This window comes from Myiozetetes cayanensis, unplaced genomic scaffold (genome assembly GCF_022539395.1).
Source record: "Myiozetetes cayanensis isolate MyiCay16 unplaced genomic scaffold, myiCay2020 scf5-8, whole genome shotgun sequence".
Classification (NCBI taxonomy): Eukaryota; Metazoa; Chordata; class Aves; order Passeriformes; family Tyrannidae; genus Myiozetetes; species Myiozetetes cayanensis.
The window spans coordinates 48,344,456-48,369,483 of NW_026087742.1; the positions used below are offsets into that span (position 1 = coordinate 48,344,456).

Below are 25,028 nucleotides of genomic sequence, written 5' to 3' on the forward strand. Positions count from 1 at the left end.
TACTCCTGTTTATTTTTCTGGAACTGAAGTGTTGTTAAAAAGGCCAGGGTTGTGTCTCTGTTGGAGCATAGGAATGAAGTTAGATTTCCAGGATCTATTTCTGACTTTGCCAATGAGTCATTAGGTAGCAATGGATTAAAAGGGACAGTTTCAAATCCCACCGTTGCCCCTTCTGATTGCATTTACTTACTATCAGAGTAAACAGAATTCGGAGATACTACTTTCTTCTACAAATGGCTCTTTTTCCAGTTATCAGTGGTACTCACCAGGTCCAACCATGTTTGTTTGACATGGAGTACTTTTCCATGATGGCAGTAAGACGAAGCAAAGAGAATTTTTGCAGAAGATTCATTTGGGCTGCTGACTGATTGCTGATGTGAAGTGATGCAACAGAGTGGCTCAGGCGATGAGAGATTTGGAAACTATGCCATCGTAATCGCCTTTAGCAAAAGAAACAACAGAAAAATCAGACAACGGCTTTAATTGGGCAGAAAAGATGGTATACTGTGAGATGGGACTGGGCAATATATAAAACATACATAAACATACACACATACATTATGGCTTTTGGTGTGCCAACTGAAATAATATGTACCTTGGAGATAAATAAAACAATTTGCTCAGTCTCTTTAATTTTGGAATTGCCCGAGTTTTGTCTTTTTAAAGCTAGATTCACAAGTGGGTGTGGAGTCCCGTCCACGTACTCAGGGAAGCAGTGCTGCCTGCTATGCCCTTTATTAGCCCACACACTTTCAACAGGATGTGGGAGATCCAGATTCAAATGCTCTCTATCTGACTCAGAACTGGGATTTGACGCCTAGTCCCACACATCCCAGGGGACCAACCTGACCACCAAGGTATTTGGAGATGAGGTTCTCCAAATACCTCTGTTATTAAAAACTGAAGGATTTTTTTAAAAAAAGATTGAACCTTGTGTTTCCTTAGCAAGAGCTGTAACCACTAAGATTTGGAGCCACTCACATCGTCTTTTTACTCCAATGCACTTTCTATATATACTGTATTCATCAGAAAAAAAGATTCATTTTCTTGTTTTGCTGAACATGAGTTCTGGCTCAAATCCTAAAAACTTTGGCACTGCTCATTTACTCAGAAATTTCCCAGAGTTCACTTGCTTGTGACGGAGGTGAGCAAGCACAGGCTCAGTAAACCACAGCATGGCAGAATCCTCTGTGAGGATTTGATAAGACTGACTGCAGATCAGAAAATACCGGTATATTCTCCCTGTTTTTGCACATATAAAGCCCCCCTACACGCAATAGTATGGATCCATGAAGGCCTTTACCCAGGACCTTGCTTCCCTGGCTCAACAGGAACCCATCTCCCTGACTTAAAACAGGTCTGCAAACTATTAACAAAATCCCACTTTTCACTTTTATTAACAAGTCAATTGCATACCATAATTTCATCCCTGAAAGATAAAGGGTTCTCTTCGAGCACAAAGGGACACATTTTTAAAGTATAGCAGTGCATTAAAAAGTGCATAAGGCACTGATGCATAAAGATGTGGGTGCATAACTACAAATTGAAAATACATCCTACATGGTATAGAGGGTCCTACTATGTAATTGAGATAAAAAAATGCCTTAGTTAAAATGTTTTATTAAACCAATTCTGCATTCATTCCACAAAAGAATCTCCATAGCAGGATGCCCCTTCTCCTGAAGTTCCACTTCCACCTGGGAATTCCCCATCCCCATACAGGATGAATACAACTGTAATGGTGCCCTCCACATTCTGACTCCCAGGCTGAGCACCTCTGCTTCATTATATTGTATTTTGTAGTCTATGGATTTGTGTACAAAATTTTGCTACTTACCGGCTTGGCCTTGTGAGCGATGCTCCCACTCCTGAGTCTCTCCTGTCCCTAACACCAGTGGCTTCGGATTCATTCAGGGATGTTCCATCTCTGTCCATGTCACTCGGTGTGGTCCGGCCATCAGAGACAGAGTTTCCTTCAAAATCAAGAGTGATCTGTGTAGGCGATTGGAATGGCAACGATGGAGATTCCCTCACTGACACATCATCAACTGGCAGACCTGGCAACACATTCTTTGACCATCCATCTACGACCTCCTGAAGTCCGTTGACATGTTGCAAAATGTCATCTAAACGAGGAAAAAGGACATCTTTCTCTAAGTCCAGGAGATCCCCAGTGCTAGCATACAAGTGGGAACCTGGCACATTGTCATAAATACTAATTCTGCTCTCTTTAGGACAGCAAGCCATCAGTCCGGACTCTTTTGGAGTAGAGCAGTTTTGCTTTCCCAAAGAGATGCTGCCTGTCCTCCAGTTTACACTGTTACTGTTGTCCGTAGGGGAGAGGCTTTCAATAGAAAGTGCCTTTGGGAAGGTCCCTGGTTTGTGATCCTTTGGAATATGCACAACCAAGTTCTCTTGGGAATGAAATTCATTTTTGAGGTTTTGGTCCACAACTTGCCGTAAGGCTGTTCCTGCCAGAACATCTAAGTCCTCCAGGTACATCCCACCTCTCTTGTTTGCTTCATGGCATTTGCGTTCCTTCAAACACGGTGTGCTCACCCCACTGCTGCTGTTTTCAGACTGACTGCTCTCACTGCTAGATTTGGCAGAGAAGGAAAGTCCTCTCTTGACTGAATCTTGCCCTAAGTTGTGGAGATCACCATTGACTATCTGTACACAGTGCATGTCTTTCAATGATTTCGGCTCAAACTGGAGAACTGGTCCACTTATCTCCAAAGGACCTGTTCTTCCTGAGCCTTTTAGTTTTCCATGCATGCCTTTTGCTTTTAGTGTTTCCATGCGCTTTAGAAAGGTTTTCGCTCTGGTTTGTGTTGGTTTTTCATTCTTCAGATTGTCCTTGGGGAACAGGGTGGTGTTTATTGCAGTGGAGTCCTGCAGCAGTGTGCTTTCCACATCATGATGGCTAGAGCAGTCACAGGTCTCCCTGGCAGCGCTGCTGAGGCCAGATTGACTCCTGTTGTCACTTCCCCCACTGCTCTCGCTGTGAATAGATGAGACTTCAGGTTCACTCAGATCCGTAAGGACGCTCTCACTGCTTGTTGTATTTTTCATTTTAATGTCCCCAGAAGATCCATGTCTATCTGATCGGTGAAGCAAAGCATCAATGTCGTCCACCCGAGACCATCGTTTGCTGGTTCTTTGGAAAGTCCATTTATTACTGATAGCACAGAGATCTTCTTCATCTGAATCTTCACTCTGGAAAAAAGCAAGTGGCACATATTAAAAGGAGGTGCTTTAACTTGTTATTTGAATTAATGTCGTTGGGGTGGTCCATGTGAGCAACAGATGGCAAAGTCTTTCTGTACCCAGTTTATGAAAGACTGGTCATCAGTCCTTTTGGAACACCCTTTTCCACTTGATTGTAAAGACTGTGAACATCTTAACAAGAAAGGAATAAAAGCCTGTTTCATGTTAGGAGTCCCACTGATACCTCTTGGCTTCTGTGGATTGCTTGTGCACTGAATTGTGTAGGACTGATGCCCATAGTAACTGTAGAAAAAAAATGTTTTGAAAGGCCCAAGTCGAGAGATCCTGACTGCAGGGATGATGTTGAGATACACACAGTAAAGACAAGGAAATAGGTGGGTACTACAGCAATGTGAGCTATTTAAAAAACCAAGACAGCAAATATCTGGTGCTGCACGTAGTTTTGCAGTGAGAACTAAATAAACATCTATAAACTTCACAGACCAGATACACGTAACAAGATTTATGTTTCAGGAACATAGCTACAGATAATAGCTGCAATGCTTAAAGAACTATAAAAAAATAATATTTGGCAGTATTGCTTAGGGTGGGTCTGAGTGCAAGCAAAGGAAGGCAGATAATGCAGCCGTGGGCATGTGGGCAGGAGGAACAGCCAGGCTTAGGCCTGGATGGGGCAGCATCTACAGTTGAGGTGAGCTTTCCTACAGTGGTAACCACTGCTTTCACGACCTTGTTGCCATCAGAGGTACCCCAAACTTGATCTGAAGCCTGCTACAACGTCTCTGGCTTCCTCCAAACTCTCCTGAGGCAGCAGCAGCCCCATAGCTTTTCCTGGTCTCATCCCTCAGCCTGGAGCACACAGATCTGTGCTTTTGTTTAGGCAGCTCCAGGAGCTACTCTGCAACGCAGAGAACATGTGCCTCAGGAAGAAATTTGAATAAAAAATCTCTCCCTATGATATTTTTCTCATCTGTTTGCTCAAAAAAAAAATATACATCTTCAGCATGAAGCACACAGCCAGTGTCGAACTTTTGTGTTCTCTAAGGATGCAAAGCCCACAACTGCTAATGAGTATCCTTCCCCTGACTTTGAACTGGGTTTATACTGCATTATTCTTGTACATATGTTTTAAAGCACAACAAACTAACTAACTTCACCTACATGACATCCAAACAGCTCTTCACATTCTTGGAAGCAGTATGAAGGCAGTAAAATATGACAGGCTGTCAGACTAAAATGAGGTGCTAAACCAGAAAGACTATTTTGGGACTGGAAAAATTCTCATTTTAAAAGTCTAATATTAGATGTATTTTTATATGAAGTTTCAATGGTAAAGTTATCTCCAGTCTCTGACTAGATCTCTTTTGGCCTCTCTAATTGAAAAATGTAAACCAAATTTTACAAGAATGCCCAAAACCTTAAATAATGTGAAACCTCAAAAGCTGCAGATTGGGATCAGTAGTGTGGCAGGTCTCACTGATGCCGTAAGCTTTTGCCAGTTTATCACTTCAAGTCAGTCAGATGTTTTAGATCATGTCCAAATCATAAAATAAAATATAGCTATGGAATTTTGGGTTTATTAATTCCTTTTTCATCTGTTAACACTGAGGTGTGCAGTGCTCCTGCAGCTGATGTTAGTTCACAGGAATGAACACAAATCTTAGTTCTGTGGCTAGTTAGACAGAAAAATTAAGCAACTAGTGAAGTATGAGGAAAAGGGCTAGAAAAGGCTAATACTGCTTTGGCCATTTTGTCTGCAGAGAAGAAATCAGATAACTCTACCTTTGTTTTAGCTCCACAGCTTTCTGTATGCATATATGGACCAAAGGGCTGCACAGCTTCGGGCCCTTAAAAATCCATTTCTTGTGGCACTTAGTAGTGCCACAAAGTGGATATTTTAAAAACCACAAGGGCATGTACTTTTAAATACTTAGTAGTGGTAATTATATCTACAAAGCATACCACTGCTGGAGCGTTGATGGCACCAGCCAATAGGATAAAAATATTTTTTTTTAATTTGTTTTACATCCCAATAAGCCAAAGGGACCTTAAAGAAGATTCTTGGCTGACACAAATCCCTGTAGCTGCACTGACATAACTGTATGACCTGACAGGATTTAGCCTGTATTTTCCTACAAGCTGGAGCTGATTAAACTAGCCTAAGTGGTAGAGACGTTGCAAGAAACACCAAGAAGGGAGCACAGAGCAGGAGACAGAAATAAACATAAATTCAGTGGTAAATATACATTAAATCAAAAGTTTTGAGGGTAGTTTTTTTTTCTTTTGAGAAAGCAGAGACAAACAGAAATGGATACTGGTAGTAAACAAGTTTTGCCTCTAACCACAACAAAGACAGTATTACATTCTGCTCAAGAACCACTTAGAAAATACAGAGGATTTTTGGTGTTAACATTTGCAGCTCAGTTAAATAAAGGCTTAGTTTTGGGGCTTTTTAACTGGTAAAGAAACACGTTTGTGTTTCATCAGAAGCAAAATGAGACAAATATGAAATGAAATATCTGGATGCTGAAATACTGCCATGGTGACTCACTACAAATTCAGCTGCACTGTGAGTCCTGTGACATAATGTGCTTTTCTTTTGATGGAATCAGTAGAAATTCTGGAAGCCACGAACATCCTGAATGACCCACTGTTCTTGTCAGATATCTGAATGCCCTGACAAATGAAACCGTCCAAAACAAAAAAAGTTGAGAGCACTTAGCCAAACCACACATCACCAGCTATAGGGATAGTGGATCAAGAGAAGGTCTGAAAGCAATGATTCATCTGATACAGGCAGAGCAGACATTTTGGAGCAGTGACTGTATACTTCTACTGACCGAGGGTGAAATCAAGTGCACAGTTTGGAGCATATTCAAAAGTCCAGTTAATACTATTATGTTTGGGAAGATGAGAAGCGTCAAGTTTCTTTAGGAGTAACTGGTAACATTTGCCAAAGAGAAAGAGGTTTTGATTCACAGATTTGTCACAGTTGATTTAAAATAGTACAGCTTTTTGATTAAGGGTGTAGTTGCCTGAGATACAGAGGGATGCTAACAAAAGGCAAAAAGTGGGTTTATTTGCGGTGGAATTCTGCCACATTTTTCCAGCTGGGGGCAGGAATTCTCATAAATCGACAGCTGCAGAAGGCAGTTAATCCAAAGGCTAATCTCTGTCTGTCCAAATTGCTTATGGACATATCTGCAACACATACATGAGGATTTCTGTATGCATCTCAATGAAGCCAAGGGGAAGACAGTAGCCCACAGTGGGAATGGTTTGGGTGGGAGAGTGGGCAAGTGAGGAACATTCATGCTGTGCTGGCTTTCACAGTAACCTTGCCTGGCAGCTTGCTTTGCCATATTTTGATGAATCACTCAAGCAGCTGTGCTAGTCCTATGCCAACCTGTTATGCTGAAGCTCCAAAGCAAGCTGATTTTGCATTTCATTGTTCAGATCACCATAGAGACTATTAAGAAAGGCAGCATCTACAGCATAAGATTTATTTGGTTCAGTGTTCAATTTCAGACCCAATTTCTGGCTTTTACACTTGCATTTACATTTCCTCCTGTCAGCAGGCTCTCCTTCCTCCTCTTCTTTCACCCACACTCTCTTCTATTTTCAGCTACTCTGTATTTGTGGACTTAAGTCTCCTTCAACCCCTCTTTCTCCCTATTTTTCTGTGCTCTGCTTCTCCATGGCCTTGTGCAGGTATGGACCCAACTAGCTTCTGTCCCCCTGAAAGAGTTCCAAGTACAGTAATCTCACTTCCATCATAAATCAATGGTCATCTGCAAGGAGCACAGCTGAGGGCTTCAATCCATTCTGAACAGGGAGCAGTGGTAGCAAAAAATTAATAAAAACCAAAGATAACAAAAAAATTCTCAATTTTGAACATAACACAGTCAAACACGCAAGCAAGCAAGCAAGATAGAAACCTCACACCAAACCTAAAGCACTTGTTAAAGAGAAAAAAAGGACAGGAATGTAAACAAATTTTCCAGGGGACAGTCATTGTTCACCTGAATATGTTACTATTTTGTAATTCTGTCTCTTGTGCAGCTCCAGTACCTATGTTTGAACATAACTACACAAGCTAGTGAACACAAACCAGACACCTGTCCAAGCAGGTCAACACACAACTGAGTTAGTTTTTCCTGAAGGACCTCAGCCTCTTCCTGTAGTATCTGCCTGCCCAAGACATAAATTTTTTGTGTAGTTAGCAAATTTTACTATCCCTTTCTAAGGTGTGAGGGAGGTGTGCTGGCACTTACCAAAGACAAGAAGAACCCCTGATGCAGTGAAGAAAAGAAGTCCCTGCAGCCCCAGTGAATGGACAAAATATAAGCTGAAGAGGCTAGTACACAGAGGAACAAATGGACATATGCCAAAGGCAGCATATCCGGACATTAAAACGATTTTCTGTTCAAGTTCCCTCAAAGACTGAGTAGAGTATGATTGGACTGAATTTGCAAAGACACCAAAAATGCAGCTCTCAGAGGAAGTTGTTAAAAGGCACTAGACAAACACTCTACAGAGCAAGAACAGAGTCGACAACTACCATTGTACCTCACTGAAGGGCTTGGGGGAAATTTCTGATCAGAAAACCAAACCTTCAATAGTTAATGCTGGACATGTTACAAAACTCTCAAAATCAATAGGCAGTTTCTGCAGTCCTTGCTCAAACCCTTTAAGCTCAAATAATTCCCATGTTACACAGGAACTTCTAAAGATGACAGAGTTTATTTTCATATTCCTAACTCGGAAGAAGTCAGTACAAGAAATAAGGAAAAGCTATTATTTTCATCTGAGAATTCCATTTTTTTCTGAGCAGGATTTTCCATTGTATATTCACACGACATTGACAAACAAGCCACTCTAACAAAACTGTACTGTCTTTTCACCCCCTAACTTGAATTGCATGCATGCAGAGTTTAATACTGTGTGGACCCTTTTAATATGCATAGCATTATTCCTGCTATACTAGTCACAGTTTCTATTTTATTTATAATTTCAAGATTCAGCAATTCACATTGTCATGCATCCAGATAACGCTGACACACATGTTCAAAGTCAAATATACTTAACTTACTTTTAAGAACATTAGTGACTTAAAGGCTAAATCAGGGCAGTCACATTTCATGAAGTTTCCTTACCTTTTTTCTTAGGAAGTTCACATCGAGTTTCATTGAGGCGCACTTGTTCAGTGTGTTCAGTCGTCTACAGGGCAAAGCAAATTCAAAAGGTTAGCAGCCTCTGATTACAGGACATTACTTTTTGCAAGTTCAAAACCTTTTCTCTTATCTGACTGTAGGGTTCCATCTGCAAGCAAGAGGCTTCAGAAATGATACCTGTCATATATTCAGCTATAAGACCACAGCATTAAAAGGGAATCTTACCTTCACTTTACCTGATAGCCAGATGTTATAGATTGATTTTTAACTCATAGATGTTCATGTACTTAGCACAGGAAACAAATAACTTTGTTGGCTGGGGAAATGACAAGGAAGTGAGCTGCCATATGCAGCTCCTTGAACCCAAAGTTATCCTGTGAAAACAGTGGGTTGAAATGACAATCCCTCTGTGTGAGTGTGCCCATGTGTGAGAACAGAGGACAAGAAAACATGTTCTTTCCATAGAGAACCTACCATGCTAATGACAATGGATTTGGGTTTTTTTAATACTTAAAGATCTTGATCAATGAAACCACCCAAATTCTAAAAGCAAAGGCTCAGAGTTAAATATTTTCAACTTTGAAAATTTTCCAGATCTAGGACTGAATTTCAAAATAAAGCAAGGCAACGTGAGAGATCCGTGTGCCCACAACAGTCTTCTGTAAGCTGCCTGCATCTTCTGTGGCTTTTATAGCAAGACCTGCTACTCTTGCTTTTGGATCTCAAGACAAGGCTGCAAATCTCCAGAACTGATAACATAAGAAATATATGTGAAAAGTTACAAGGACACATGAAAAAAGTATCAAATCAGTAATATAATCTCTCACACAACATAAGAACATTATGAAAGTAACATATTCCTGTCCAGAACTTCTAATATTAAAAATCCTTTCAAATTGCCACCGCTAACAAAGAAAATGCCCATCCAATGTTGATCTTTCTTAAAGAAAAAACCAAACCCTCACAAAATACCATCTTCTCATTTGTAGATCAAATACTACTCCCTAATTCAAGCCAATAAATCTGTTATGCCAAATCAGAAAAGTCCTGTGCTCATCGTATTAATTTGAGTATAATGCATGCACAAGCACACCCTGCATGCATGATAGCAATGTTCTTGAAATAAATTTCAGGGTTTGTGGCTTTGTAGCTTCAGCCTTCTGCCCAGAAATCTTCTTCATCTATTATTGCAGAACTTATCTTTTGCCTAAGCATGGAATTTCTCAACCCAAATTGGCATTTTCTTGGGGCCTTGGGTCCTTTTGAGAACAAGATGTTTAAATTTCCTTATCAGTATAAATTCCAAATATATAGAGGCAGAGATAGATTTTCAAAGGACTCCAGCCCAACCTCCTATTCCTAGGGACAGCTTCCTCCTAGCAGTGAACTGAAAGATGATATTGGAGCCCCTGCACCTCTTCATTAGTTGACTTGTGCTGAAGGGACAAGTCTGTAGCCACATTTCCACACTGACATGCCACTGTGTGCTGCTTAAGTACTTGTAGCTGTATGTCTGAATCAAGCTGCTGCTGTGCCCTCACACCTTAACACGGCGAGTGGCGAGACTAGTAATGGTGAATGACTCTTTGCTTCCTAGACCCAAATGTGTCCTGCAAAGCTTACTATGAGACAGACATCAGCTAAATCCATGCCCAGAGGCTCAGAAATTATGAGAAACCATTGCCTCCTTTCCAGCTGCTCATCAACACTGGAAACCAAGCCACCAACTGCACCTCCCTTGTGTTCATGATGACAGGCACTGAAGAAACTCTTCTGAGTAAAAGGGCTTTTTCCACAGCAGCCCTTGGCAGGTGATGTCTGCAACTGCTTCCTCAATAGTTCACAAAACCCCCTCTATACTTATTGCCTATTTGAGTTGTTAATGAGAAGATGTAGAAGAAAACATTTTTAATACAGTGACCAGTGCTCCTTCCATTCACTATGGTGTCGCTTGCCTTCCAAAAATTAAGGAGCAAGTTATGCACTTCAGGAGCTGGGAGATGAGGAGGCAACAGCCCATGATGTATCCTTCACCCTGAATGCACTCAGGTATCTCTGTGCATCTCAGCCCACAGCAGAAAGTGTGGTGGCATTTACTATTAAGACAGGCTGCTTCTGCAGCACAGAAAGGTGCAGAAAAAACGTGATCAAACCAACAAGACCATCCAAAGCCATCGCTTTTCCACTAATGGTATCCAAAAGAGAGATTGTTTCAGCATGGATTAAGAGGTCATTTCTATGAAAGTGAATATCCTTACTTAATATCCCCTAGAGACTTGGGGAGACACTGTTGTCCTGTCTGCTTTCTAACCTGGCTTTGCTACGAATAACTTGCTTCTTCAAAAACAAAGCTACTTTTTACTGGGTGACAGGGACTCAACACCAGGTTTTAAATTCATCCCTCTACAAAACATCGGTATGCCTTCTGGGGCTCTTCCAGTGCTGCGGAAAGATTTGCCAGTGAAATTAGAGAACTAATGATCATATTTGTGAGCTTGTATGGTACTAACAACTCAAATCAAAGCCAGTCTGTTTCAACTTCTTTTGCCTTGTTGAAGTGCCAGTGGTGGTAGAAAGCTTTTCTCATCAGTTGAAAGCTGTCAGATGACTGACAGCCAAGTCCTCAGCAAGTCTTTAGAGAAGCAAAAAACCAGAGGTTTCTGGTTGAAAAGGCTGTCAGAGATACCCCCAGATGAAGTGAGAGAAGCTCTACACTTTTATGCCACTGCTTAAAAACATGGGAAAAGACTGTTTGTATTGTTAACAAAACACAAGGTCTGGACTTGAGAAAAGGAAGGAAAAAACACATAAAATAAACACAAGAGAGGTGGTTACATAAAAACCAAATAATCTAGGATGTATCTGAATGCTTGTCTAGTAATCTCTGCAGTATTCAGGGGACAACTGCAAAACATTTACTACAGTGTTTCAGTGATCTTAATTTTATCTTGTCTTCAGAACATCACAGGTAAACACTGCCTTGATGGTTTAACACATCTCTGTGGTGAGACATCACCTCTGTGTTGGAAAGTAACCTGTGAAGCAATTCTTAAACCACCAGCAGAGATATTCAGGTGCCCAAAGAGATGTTTCTGGTGCTATTTTAGATCCCCTAGAATATCAAGGCTGGCTTCAGCTGCTGCAGGTACCTTGGCTCAGTAAACACATGGAGAAGACTGGGCAATCTGAGGAGATCTACAACAGCAAGGTGTCAAAGATTACAGGTCTTTAGGGCTCTGCATACCATCTGCTGTGCTGTTATTGTTAACCCATATGATAGAAGTTCTTTGGAATAAGGAAATCTCTGACTTTTGTATCCTTTACAGTACTGAGCAGAGTTTACAAACAAATACAAGCTTGTAAGAAGGCAGGATCTGGCCAGTTGGAAAGCCTTGTGGGGACCTGTTGTCCTGCTTGAAGAGCAATCCAAGTAATAGGGAGACAACTCTGAAGTGAGTTGAAGTTACAGGGGAAACCCTGGAACTGTTCTGCAGCTGCTTCCAAGCAGGTGCTTGGGAATGCAGCTAGGGGCACTGGCCAGTCATGCAAGGGGAGGCATCATGGAGAGGGCTAGCATGGACAGCACAGTGTCTCTACCTTAGCAGATCTACAAATGTCCTCTCATATGGACTGTGACCAGGAAAACACACCATATGGTTCTGGAAATGCCTCTCTGAGGGAACTACAGGACTATTTCTTTGCATTATTGTAATTCCTAGCCAAGCTTAGGTGCTGCATACACGTCCCTATCTGGGTTCTTCGGATGCTGTGAACTTTGGGAAGAGGACATCTAGGTCCTCACACTGGACTCTGCGGAGGTCTTAACACAGTATAAGGGTCCTCCCAGCACCACTAGGGCTGGTATGCAAAGTTCACACTAGCACGTCCCTGCTCCACTAATTTTGTGCCTGAAGAGAATATACTGGTTTCCAGTCCTATCACGGCTGCCACTGAGGAAGTTACCTTATAGGCCACATGCTCACATGAGGTGAGTGATCTCGCCTGGAAGTCAATGTAAGCCATTCTACTGCCTTCAGAGCAGGGCTTTCTGTCCTGCAAGTGGAAAGCCAGGCTTATGCCCCACAGCACCTAGAGCAATACAACTCAGCAATGGTACTGACTTTAGAACCATCCTTTCAGAATTTTAATGGTAGGGATGTTCTATCCCATACAACCACCTTTGGGTTATTTACAAGCTATCTAAGAGACAACAGCTATGGAACAAAAGGCTGATGACTGCTTGGTGCAGTTTAAATTTTAATAGCTTGGTTTAGGGGGCTGTGCATCAGACTGCTACATACTTGGTCTTTATGTTCTTAGTCAGTGTATTTACGTGAATGCAAAAAGTACAACATGGCTTGGCTTCTCCTTCTCATCTGCCTATCACAGCAGCCGCAAAAGTTCCCAGAGCAGAGTTGGTTGCTTGCTATTTTGGAAACGACACAGGGATCCAGCTATAAAATTTTCATGCCCAATTATTATTTTGGCAGGCTGACACCATTTGCTTGCAGATTGCCTGGCAATTCTCTATTGTTCATTACTCAATAAAATCTGAGGGGAATCTCTTGATAGATACGCCTCTAACCCAAAGGCCTCAAATTTGGTTTTTACCCTGCCAAATTTTCAATTATATTGGAAACAGCAGGGATGTTATAATATCTCAAAAAGGTCACTGAAATCTTTTACAACAGGGAGTCTTAGGCTTTCTGACTAAAATACTACCAGCTGCTTTAAAAAAGAAAAGGTTCCTCCTCAACTGTGCCTCCTGTTGTCGTATATACTTCAATGCCATAAGAAAACTGATTATAAAATGAGATTGAAAGTCTGATTTAAACCCACAAGAGCAGAGAAATTCAGTGTTTACGCTATTACCTTTCAGAGCTAAAACTGCTCAAACTTATTATCAATTCTGGCATTCCAGCTTTAAAATTATCTTCCAAATAAAAATGAGAAACCCATTTTGTTCAGCACTATGGGCTGAATGCACTGTTAATCAGCGTAATGGCTTGATCATGCATAGCTTTGAGGGCAGTTTTGGATGTTTGAAGAATGGAAGTTTTACTGCCAACCTGGGGATCTGTGCATACAGAAATAATAACCAACCCTTTTTTAACTTTCCATTTCATCAAAGTCCATCGCAGCCTGCAGCTCTCATATGGTATAAGGGCATGCACCTTGTAGTAACACCATTGCAGAGCAAAGCAAGGGTAGAAAACTGGCCACAGTGGTCAGCTGAGCTGTGAAGATTTCTAATACACTGGAAAACTATGAAGATGTTGGTTTGATAGCTAATATAGCAACAAAGTGAGTAGCGGGGGCAGTGGCTGACACTGTTTACTTTTACTGAGGAACCTGAGTCTTGGCATTTGGTACAATGGCTTTTTACAGGTCGCTTTCAGCTAAAGGCTTGGAGCTGCTGAGTTACACCAAATTAAATGTCTGCAAGCTGAAAACATAACCTGTATGTAATACCTGTATTTCTAATCTTATAAGATGCTATTCGGTTTTTTCGGATATAAATTGTTTAAAAACTCCCAACAAAAATTCAAGTCAACAGGTGTTGTCTTCTGAATAAATTACAGAAGAAGTTACTAGACAGTCATAAAGCCCTTTATCTTTGAATAAAATAGTTTGGGAATATCTGTGTCTATGCTTTTCTCTATAGGTCTCAGCAGTATCACTTGATTTAGGCAAATGCAAAGCATTTTGTCATGAGTGCATCTATGCAGCTGCTAGTCAATTTTCCAAAATCTCATATTTTAATAAAAAGAGAAAAACCCCCACACCCAACCAGTCTCTAGCTGCTCAGCTTATAAAAAAATTGCCATAAATATATCAACCTAGTGTAACTGTAGGTGTATCTGTGAGTCTACAGAGAGGCTGGAGAAACAAGAGATGAGCTGTTCCCACTTCTAGCTGTGTAGATGTTGGATGCCTGGTGACCATGGCAGTATTACCATTACAAATTACTCCAGGGAAGAAAGACTAGGGAGGATCACAGACCTATGTAATGATTACACCTCACTGTTTGCTCTCACAAGAAATGGAAAGGAACAGACATCATACTTGGATTTTTGAATGGTCCTTCAACTTCATGGGAAAGGGCAGAGGGGAAAAGATCTCAACCTCCTATCTGTACCACTTTCCAGGTCCCAAGCTGTAGCAAGGTATGTCTTCCATCGTGCCAGACTGAAGCAGAGGGATGTACATATGTGTGGGAAGGAGGTTTCTTAGGCATGAGCATAGCAATCTTTCTCACCAAGCAGACAGAAGAGCAGTGGATCAAGTCTGCAGTTACTCTGCTCTCTGGCATCTGTGAGAGTGATCACTGAAGGATCCAATTATTTCATACTGATTTGTCTCCAGACATACAGGCTACTACATGGAGAAAGAGAATATTCTGTCCCTCATAACCATAAGAGACAACATGAGAAGGAATAGGTCTCGCTTGCAGCAGAGTAATTTTGGGAAAGCAATCTACACCCAGTAATTACCTGGATCCTCCAAGAAGGAGGGCATAGCCCAGGATGGAGAGATGGACTAGATGAAGTCTCTTCCAGCCCTATTTTCTGGGATTCTCAAAAACCCTCTCTGCATTCCTCCATCACAGAGTCATTAATCCCTGCAATGCACAATACGATGTGGAACAGCATACTATCTCTGATGACTTTAGCCACAGTTGCAGAAGGGGAAATAGTCTTTTCCAATTATCTTGATGTTGGTGTTGTGAAAGTTTCCATAACATGTAAAAAAGGCTGCTTGCTGAAGGGCCAGATGCTCCTTTGTCCTTACTTGAAGATGAGTGGAGCAGAACCCAGCTTGAGCTGAGCACAGGGGAAAAAAGAGGGAAACAATGCCTCTGCAATGTGGTTTTGCAAAACTGCCACAGAATTACTGTGTCTTGAGTCCTGGGGGACAGTACTTGAGCAATGCAATATGGTATATTCATCACAGGCAGAGTATAAAAAGCAAGATAAACAGCAAACACAGGCCCCCTGGGAGGTGCAAACCAGGGAACAGTTGTAATAGCTGTAGAACTGGGGGGTTCTGATCCCGCTTCTCTTACTGGTGCCAAAAGACAGTACCAAGGGAATCACAGCAGCAGGAAAACCACGTCTGCTGCCAGAGAAAGGGCTTGCTGAATTTTATGCAATGAAGTTTCATCTTTTCTGCTGCGCTTTGACATAAGAGTTATTAATGTGCGACTCAGATGTGACTCTCATTTATTCAGGGTTTGCTTGCACTACTGCTAGTTCTTAAAAAGCAGTTGATTCAAATCCATTGGATTTGGGTCTTCTCAAATCATGTGATGTTTTCTGCGAGTGTAGTGGGTGTCCTACTGCAGGATTTTCCATAAAAGAAATTCATTCAGAATGCTGTCATTATACATATCATCACTTAATTCACCTGGACAAGCAAACATCTCTGCTGCTGCTATGCTAACAATGACAAATCAGCTCACGCTTATAAATCATCAGAAAAGAAACTTTAGGTGTTCTTTACCTGCAAAGAGGTTCTACAAGGTCCTTGTCAAGGAAATCATGATCTTTCTTTACTGCAGCAATGTCAATGGGAAACTGGGAGTCTACAAAAGGAGACACAATATTAAGATGACTGCTTGCTATCCAAATGAAAATACAGTCTACATCTAAATTGCTTTGCATGTGCTTGCTCACTGAAATCTAGTATGACAAATTTCACTCAGCTCTGGTTCCCTTCCAGCTGTATCTGTGATCCTTTGAGCCACATTATTTTTTTTTTCTTTTAAAGGTACAGTTGAATTTCTAGTGCATCAGAGTGAGAGTAAAATTATTTTATTTTTGGCTAAAGAAAATATTCAATTGTTAGCTGTTCATTCTAGTCCCTTGAACAAATGAGTGAGATCCGCAAATTAAAACACACTTTCTTTATCCTCATGAACAACAAGGTTCTTCATTCCCATCACAGTGACTTAATGAGTTTTTTGCTAGACAGACTTTGCCTAAAACCTGGAAATGTTCTGTGCTTTTTGCTTTTAATACAGACCCAAATAACTATTATTTCAGACAGGGGGTTACTCAAATAACAGACAAAAAAAAAAAAAAAAAAGAGAGCTGAATTATAACCCCTGATACTAGCTACAAAGCCAGAATAGTGTGCTGGAAGCTGACATTTTTAATGTGAAGTGACATGGTTGCAACACATTAGTGGGCTCTGTAATGGTGGACGGGTTCCAGTGCTGTGGCTGCTCTCCAGACTGCTCTGCCATGCTTAGGTACCACAGCAGGATGCTGGGAGACAGGAACTTCAGCCAGCATTTTCAGACGTTAGTGCTTAACACTGACATAATAGATGCCTGTAAAAAGCACCTTGTTTTCAGAGACACAGACTGTCTAGAGCATATACTGATTGCATGGGAACTGCTGGAGCCCAGCACAGGTTGTTTTTGGAAAGAACATGCCTTTGAGTTCAGCAGGCAGCAGGCTCTCCTTTCTCCGGGGGAGTCAGTATCTGAGATACTCTGATCAGAAGGCAGACACAAAAGTACTACTGACTACCCAGGGACTGTGGTATATGTATATTTACGTCCATTTTGGTCTGGCAGGCTTATTAGTCTTAGCTGGATTTAACAGTGTGCCTGCCTCCTGTGGAGCCACCTGAGCATCTCTGCATGCTGCTCCTGGTCCCGAGGCACCTGAGCAGCTTGTCAGAACCCAGTGCCTGAGCCTTGATGGACCTCAGCTGGCCATCAGAAGCCATGGAGGTGTCCTTGGCATCATGCTCCCCACCACCCTCAGCCTCACACAAGGGCATGGATGGTGTTCGAGCCGGTTCTCTGCAGAGCTGGCCCTGACACATGAGGTTTCTTGGCCATCGTTCCATGAGTGGAGTCGTGCTGCCTCCAACTCAAGCCGACCCTGGAAGGTGTCCAGAGGTGTTTGGCGGAGCTGTGCTTTGGCTAATAAGCCCAAGTGGGCCGGACCTGGCTCTGTGTTTCTGACAGAATATGCATTTTGGGTAACACTAGGATCAGCTGCAGTTTCCTTCTCAGTGTTGAGATAGGGAGAGCAGGAAAACCCAGCTCCACTCCCCAAATCACTCCTGAGCACAGCAGCAGCACAATCACTCGCTCTGCCCTTGGGGGACAGTGTTTCCCTGGGCACAAACTTCACAGCTAGGAAGGGGACACCACCATTTGGACTGAGTTAGCACTGAAATATTAGCTTTTCTTACTTTGCAAAAGTGAAGTACAGCTGAGATTATTCACTTACGGTAACTTTGCAGAGTTTTCAATCTTATTTTCAGCAAGATCAAAATTTGCAATAACTTTCAGTGTTTTCAGCTTATTTTAGACACGTTTCAGGAAGTTTTAAAAAAATAGACTCGTGTTTGGATATTTTGTACTTGTTCTTGTTAACCTTTGAGGTTTACACAAACTATGTCCCTCTTTTTCTCTTTCCTTTTTTTTTTTTTTTAACTTCTCATGGCTATGAGGGCAAAAATCTTACTTTTCTTTATGCACTGGTATGACTCCAGCAGCTGAGGTTTTGTGAAGCACCCAGCCAAGACCATAACTCAGTTAAATGTAGTGTTGGCTGACTCCGAGCTTTCCTGGCAAGGGCCCAGTGCACTTTCAGTACTGCACAAAGAGGCAAAAAACCTACTTACCCTCATAGAACTGAGCATACTGGGGAAATCCAGCTGCACGTAACCAGTCACACGCTTCCTTTGCTTCGATTTCTGAGCAAAAAGAGAAAAAAGATGACACTTTGTTATTTTGAATTAGAAGTTCTTTTATTACAAGGAAATGACAAAAAGACTTGGTAGTATCTATTTGTTGCTTAAAGAACTGTCATCACTCTGAAGTATTTTTTTGTAGCATCAGAAGAGAGTCCCTCAAAGAAATCAGCCTGTCTCCGCAGGACCCTGTGGAGTATATAGCCACTTGGAGACTGGGATGAAGTGTTAACCTTTTCCTCACAGCAGGAGAAGTTGCTTAGCCAGGTTTGTGGTCCCAGGATCTATCCTTCCCCAAGAGCAAGTTGTTGGTGAGAGGTGAAGATGGAGTAGAGTGAAAATGGGGTGACTGGGAGCATGCACTGCATTTTTTTTCTGTTCTGACATTTCCTGTGGAGGGAAGTGCCCCATGAAATCCACTGAATGCTCTGCCAGGAGAACCTCAGTGCAGATGTAATGATACTGAAGGGACAGTCACATAGTGGACAGTGCTTTCATACCTTTAGCCATCTGAACTCTATCATGTGGACTCCCTCCATAGTCTATAGAGAGCCAGTTACTTTCAAAGGGTGATTCATTTCACCTTAAAGTAGTGTCTGAAATAGGTGGAATAAATCAACTACTGCCAATGCTTTTCTCTTGTGACTGCTAATAGAGGAAGAATAAACAGCTACAGGTATGCCTGTAGAGCTAAATAAAATAGACACAGGCAATAGCTTCAAGCACTGCACCCCAGCCTGCTCACACTCTAATTTCACTCCACTTCCAGGTCTGTTTTGGACTGTTTCAGTTATCTATCAAGACAAATCTTTTCTTGGGAAGGCCAGTACTAAGCAGGAAGAAGAGGAATCAGTCTGTGTCATCTTGTCCTTGCTTCTCTGCTATTTAGAACTATAGACACAGCTGATGCTGAACTAGGTTTTCTCTTTCAAACAGATTTCACTGGGTAAGATGTATCCTACCCCTATGGAAGAGGGGGGGGAATTATCAGCTGGACAAGAGAATATTTTGGGGGTGACAGTAGGATTAGGTGAGCATGAGGGAATGGAAAAATAATCACGTTCAAGTGGGGATTACTATAGACCTAAAGCTTTTTGTACAGGGGAGGTAGATCCACCCTGTGCAAATACTAAAGAAGCAGTAAATAGATGTCAGGTATGCAAAAACAGAGGATAAATTTCAAAGTGTCTCCAGCAAAACAGACCTTAAGCTCTCCAGTGGTCACACAACAGTTACACACCCAGTCTCTGCAGTGACCAACACGTATTGGCAGAAGGTACCTCAACTTTTACCAAGCTCCATGGGCTCATTTTGGGGAAAGCAGTGTGTTGGGTCCAGCTCTGCCCAGCATCTGCACTGCCTGCATGTGCAGCTGCTCCCAGAGCAACCAGAGGAACAACTGAAAATAGAGGCTCAACCATACAAATGGAAAACCTAGGAAACATGGAAAATCTGGGAAACATCTCCTTGCTGTCCAAATCTAGATCAGGATCTACCACTTGAACAGTTTCAGTTTACAAGATCGAAGTCAAATCATGTATCTGTACCTCTTATACTTGGAAAATATGAAGAAACAGAGCATGCAGATGTTGAAGAAAGTAGACATTTTATGTTGCTTATTAATCAACTTGAGTGAACCAGTCAAGGGTTTTGGAACATTTGTGGTTGTAAAATCCAGACAGCCATAGTACAAAACCCTAAATATAAAGCAAGCAATGGAACTGGAAAAAGATAATCAGGCTCTGTTGCTCTTCCGCATATTCCTCCTTGCATGTGAAAAAAGTTCCAATTGTAAATCAGTTTTCTACTAACATGCATCTATACAGATAGGAGATGCTGGCATGAACTTTTGCCTGTGTAATTCTGTTCAGATCACTCATCATATTCTGAATGACTTTACCCACTGAAGCTCACTGTAAAATTTGCTTTGAACATACTCTGCAGTATGTGACCCATACACCTTTCTGATCCCCTACATAATGTGTCACACCAGCAAATTTTGTAGCAGAAACCAAAATTTGATAAGTCTGTGTATCAAAAGCCTGATTTCCCAAAGATGATTAGACAGCCAGTAACAGCTTCACAATGATCGCAATCATTAGCAGTGCTGAAAAGGATTTAGGTTTTAATTTGCTTTGACATTAGCTCGTGTCAAGGCCAAGAAAAGGAGTACAAAAGTACATTCAGTTCTTGTCACCGCACAAAAGAAAAAGCAGCTTTCCTAAAACGTGGCTCTCACTATTGCACATCTGTGTGCTGAAAGCACATCTCTATTATGTTTCAGTTAGTCTGAGTATTTCTATTAAATGCTTGGAAAAAAGACAAATCTTTATACTTTTTTCTTTTGCTTAATTCAATCTCATGAAACACAGATGAATCAATCCCATTTCAAAATGTATTTTACAACTGAGAACAGCTGTATGTACATTCTAGCTTCATCTGGAAACAACTGACAGAGGCTGTGGGTGATGGAGAATGCTACCATTTAATGCTCTTATATGCTTATCATATTTCAGAGTTTTTTTGCAGTTGGCTGCTCAGAGGAGCTTGCTGAGGAGTATTACTGCAGCCCAAATGAGATCTAAAAAATCTCAGGTTGCAAAGGGTGAGTAATTGCAGGGAATAACCAAGAAAGTATTTCTTACTCTTTTCTAGGGTTTTTAGTTTTTTTGTGGTGGTTTTGGTTTGTTTGGTTTTGTTGTGTTTGGGTTTTTTTTTTGTATGAAGCTGTTTATAATACACTGTATTCAGTCAAATACCATTGACTAACTTCTGCCTTCAAAACTTTGACTATATCTCCTCAATGAAGGCATCTGTGGAAAGTATTCTCATTTTCTCAATGATTACTTCAGAGTCAGCCTTGAGTAAGATTTGCTAAGCTTCTAGCATACTGGCTCTCAAGACAAATATCAGTGTCCAGTTCTCTCCCATCTCTCTCTTTTTGGTCTTATTCAGAGGAGAGGAGAAGAAGTGCAATATGCTGCTGGCACAACCAAAAATATTACTTTTCTCATACAAGCGTATTTCCACTTGCTAAAGGCACCTGTTCCAGCTGTTCCCCTGTTGGTCACTCCTATAGTTTAGGTGAAAAGACACAATCAAGGATTCAGTCCTCAGTAGACATCAAAGGTGATTTCTACTATCTTGCTATGGGCATGTAATTCAAGTTATAGTTCAGAATGCAATACAGTTGCTTTTATTACTGGATATTGCAATATTTGAAAAATAATTTCAGATGGTAAGTTTGACCTTCTCTTTCTGTGCCCATATTCTAATATCCCTTTTTTCTTACTTGCTAGTTAAGCATCAGTTCAGATTTTCAGAAGAGATGTGTACAGCACCATAAAGACCTCACTGAAGTTGTCAATGAAGGGTTGTAGAAATACTTTTGGCAGTGTTGGGCCAGTCCTGTTCCCATGTCCAAGCTAATGCAGGGGTCTGATCCCACCTGCAGCAGCTGCACTGTCTTGGTGTCACACTGAAGGATGTGGAAAACTATATGTGTTCATAGGTGGCTCCAAGGCAGGCTGTCAGCAGCACAGAGAAGGGCTGTCATGCTGAGAAGAGTGATTTTAGAGAGGACGTGGCTCAAGGCTGGCAGGAGCCACAGCTCCTCCCAGAAACATGTGAGCCACAATGGACCCACAAGCAGCATCTCCCTTGGCAGGACCAAAAAGCTGCTTGGCACAACAGACATGATGGTCGGTTTGTCCTTATGTACTACTACTCTGCTCTGCTCTGCTCTGTTGATGGGAAAAAAAATCAGGAATAATTTACTTACTGCTTTCCACTTGCTTGGGCAGCAGTTAATGACAACCATTAGTTATTAAGGCTAGATAATAATTCAGTCACAAATACTGACAAGCATTGCTTTGCCTCACAGAACTTGAATCCTAAGGGTGTTTTTTTCAGTTTTTAGCTGAAGCTTGGCACAAAACAAATTTCTCTTTTCCATTTCATTTTTCCACTCGTAATGAGTTATAATTGAGATTCACATGCACAAAAGCCCTCTAGCCACATTTCTGGGGGTGATCTCCTCATGGCCTCCATGGCCTCATCTACCAAGCTTTCCCAGGAGGTATGTTCAAAGTCCATTGCACACAAACATTGCTGCCATTCTCTGCTTCACCAAAACCTTTCAGTGCCCACAATGACTAAAAACCTTGTCACACATCTTTTTTTATCAGCTAAGACATCTTGGTTTTTCCTCTTTTCCCCCCATGGGATTGTCTCTTAATCTTTCCTCCTACAGTTGTTCCACTGTGTATTAAATTAATTGTTTATCAGATACTGATATTGTAGCCCAAAGTATATATCGTGCAGTGGAGACTGAAGTGCAAATCTCTGACCCATTTTTAAAATTTATTTAGAGCAAAATGAGGAGACAGGTTCACCCAGGAAATGTGACATATGTCCAGAGCACTGGGACTTGTCTTTCAGTCCATCTCTACTATTAAGCAGGTTTGAGCTTGTTTCCCACAAACAGTGCTCTGGCTATTCTGGGGCTAAAATGGAAATAGTTGCTTGCCATCTTTCCCTCTCTTCCAACACTTTCTCTGGCTCTCCACAAAGTGCTCTAATGGTGCCCAACTTCAGATGAAGACTCTAGCAGCCAAATGCCACCAAAGGGGACATCCTTGCCTCACTCCCCAGTGCAAGCTGGCTCCTTCTCCTTCTTCCTTTTGTGCCATAGCATCTCCTGGATAACCCTTCAGAAATCTTGCTCAATCCCCCCAAGCTGGTAGAAAACTAAGTCCCCAAAACTGAGAACGGTCTGCTGTTGGATTACCAAACTGGCACAAATCCTCTAAGGGTCCTGTTTAGTCCACATTATCTCCATTTTAACAAGCCCCCAAAAAAACAAACCACCAGAACAATCCCTCCTCATATGAAAGAGCACAGGACAATTGTCTAAAGTTGTTTGGAGAAAAGTGATCTGTCAAGAGAAAATCATGTAAGTAGTTGAGGTCTCTAGCTATTAACTCACATCATCATCCACAAATATCAATGCAATGCTACAGTTCTTTCCCTTTTCATGTCTAGATATCAGCATTTCATCTTATTTTTGCCTTTCAACCACTATTCCTCTGTCTCTTCTACCTTCTGTTTTGGTGTTTCCCCCCCTTTTTTTTTTTTTTTTTTTTTTAGATTCAGATACTCCTTTGCACAATGCAGTGAAAGAAATAGCAACTAGAATAAACAAGGCACATAATTACCCCATCTATTGTGTTTATGGCAACTTTATGTGATAACCTTTATTATTCATCCGTCTGTAATAAATCACTGTTTATGCTCACTTTTTTATACCCCCTATATTGTTCACCACTTAAATCTAATTTATTAGATTCAGATAAAATATCTGGGGGTATTAGAGAAAATTACTGATCAACTAATTGGAAAGGAGTGCATTTTACTGTGCCACATCACTGAGCTCCAGTGTCCATGTCCATCCCAAGTCAGTCTGTAAAGTAAAAGAGGTCTCACCCTTGCAAGTCTTTGGGAGAAGAGTCAACAGCTTGGTGATAGCTCACAGGTTTGAAGGTGGTTAGTCTGGTGTTATTACCCAAAAGTTACATTAACTTCCTCCTTCAAGAGGATGAAAACTGTTGGGATGAGAGTTTGTGCTGCATCTTCCACAACAACCACCACCTGGAATTTTAGGGTCACACTGGAGGTTCAGCTCATCCCAAGGTTGAATAAAATCTTTCCCTCTCAGGAGATGCTGTGGACACCTACGAAAGGTAAACCAGAGAATACTTCTGGGAAGGAAACACTGATCATGTCTTAGACCTGAGGCATGGTCAAGGCAGCTGTAGACACTGTATGGGAGAGCTTCAGCCTTGTCTCACTGGTCCTGGTGTATGAACCTTTCAAGTCACCAACAAGCAACGTCACCACCCTGATATCTTCCCAGAAGAGCACTCATAAGGGAAGATGGGATCTTTAGGAAAGTTCAGTTCTGGTTGAGGCTCTTTGAGAACAGTTCCAATGCATTTCAGCTGCTTCTTGTAGCCCAGTCTGAGATACTTTAATGGCTGCCATTACTGTCCTGCACCTATATCTCACAGTTTTTAGGATACTTATCTGGGTAACTCCTATTCTTATTTTACAGATGGTGATTAAAAGCACTTCAGAAGCACATGAACAGGTTAGAGGTAAGGATGGTGGGAAATAGGTGCTTGACTCTTTTATCTGGCTGTAAAAATATGACTACATCACTCCTCTGTTACTAATACCCTTAGAAACCTGGCCTGGACAGCCCAAATTCCAAATTTCTGATACTTAAATGCATCACTCTACCATTACTCAGCTACTATGTAACACTAAAGGCTGATAGGTTTCCACTGAATGGCATTTCCAAAGCTTCTTCAGAGATAAGAAATTAGATTATATGTAGGGCATAAAGGTGTTAAATTGGAAATAACAGGAACATATTTATAAATATGAGAAAAGATTTGGTATACATTTATGTGCAGAGAATATTAGTGTCTCTTAAGTTATTTAGTCTTTTACCATAATTTTTTGAGAACTCCATTTCTGGGAATGATTTTAGGTAGAGGTCTAATGGTTTACTCTATTCTCTTCCATTCTGCTGGACTTTTCCAGAATAATTCCAATAATAACACAACAGCAATTGTACCATGCAGCCATAAAATTACATTTTATAGTACAAATATATAATAAATAAAATAAACCATAAGTACACAATGAATTTATACGATTTTACTACACTGTGATGCATAGTCTTCAATAAATCCAGATAATAAGCTTTTCAAAAGTGGAAATTCATTGGAATTGTTTTATATCATGCCACATAGTTACTATTAGAAACAAGGTTATGTTTTGCAAGGAAGGAAGAAATAAAACTGTCAAAGTGTTATTTTAATAGTCCTTAACCTTTTGTGGAAT

General features: G+C 41.2%; 1 protein-coding gene across 7 annotated transcripts in view; it reads right to left on the reverse strand.

Moving 5' to 3' along the window:
* STARD13 (StAR related lipid transfer domain containing 13) overlaps nt 1-25,028 on the reverse strand; it is a 286,747-nt gene that overhangs the window by 20,315 nt on the left and 241,404 nt on the right. For all 7 annotated transcript variants that reach the window (XM_050332439.1, XM_050332442.1, XM_050332440.1 and 4 more), the window contains 5 exons: nt 18,051-18,122; nt 15,906-15,987; nt 8,385-8,448; nt 1,838-3,216; nt 267-440 (listed from right to left, as the gene is read on the reverse strand). In XM_050332439.1, coding sequence (XP_050188396.1) covers nt 267-440; nt 1,838-3,216; nt 8,385-8,448; nt 15,906-15,987; nt 18,051-18,122 — 1,771 coding nt within the window. The remainder of the gene's footprint in view (nt 1-266; nt 441-1,837; nt 3,217-8,384; nt 8,449-15,905; nt 15,988-18,050; nt 18,123-25,028) is intronic.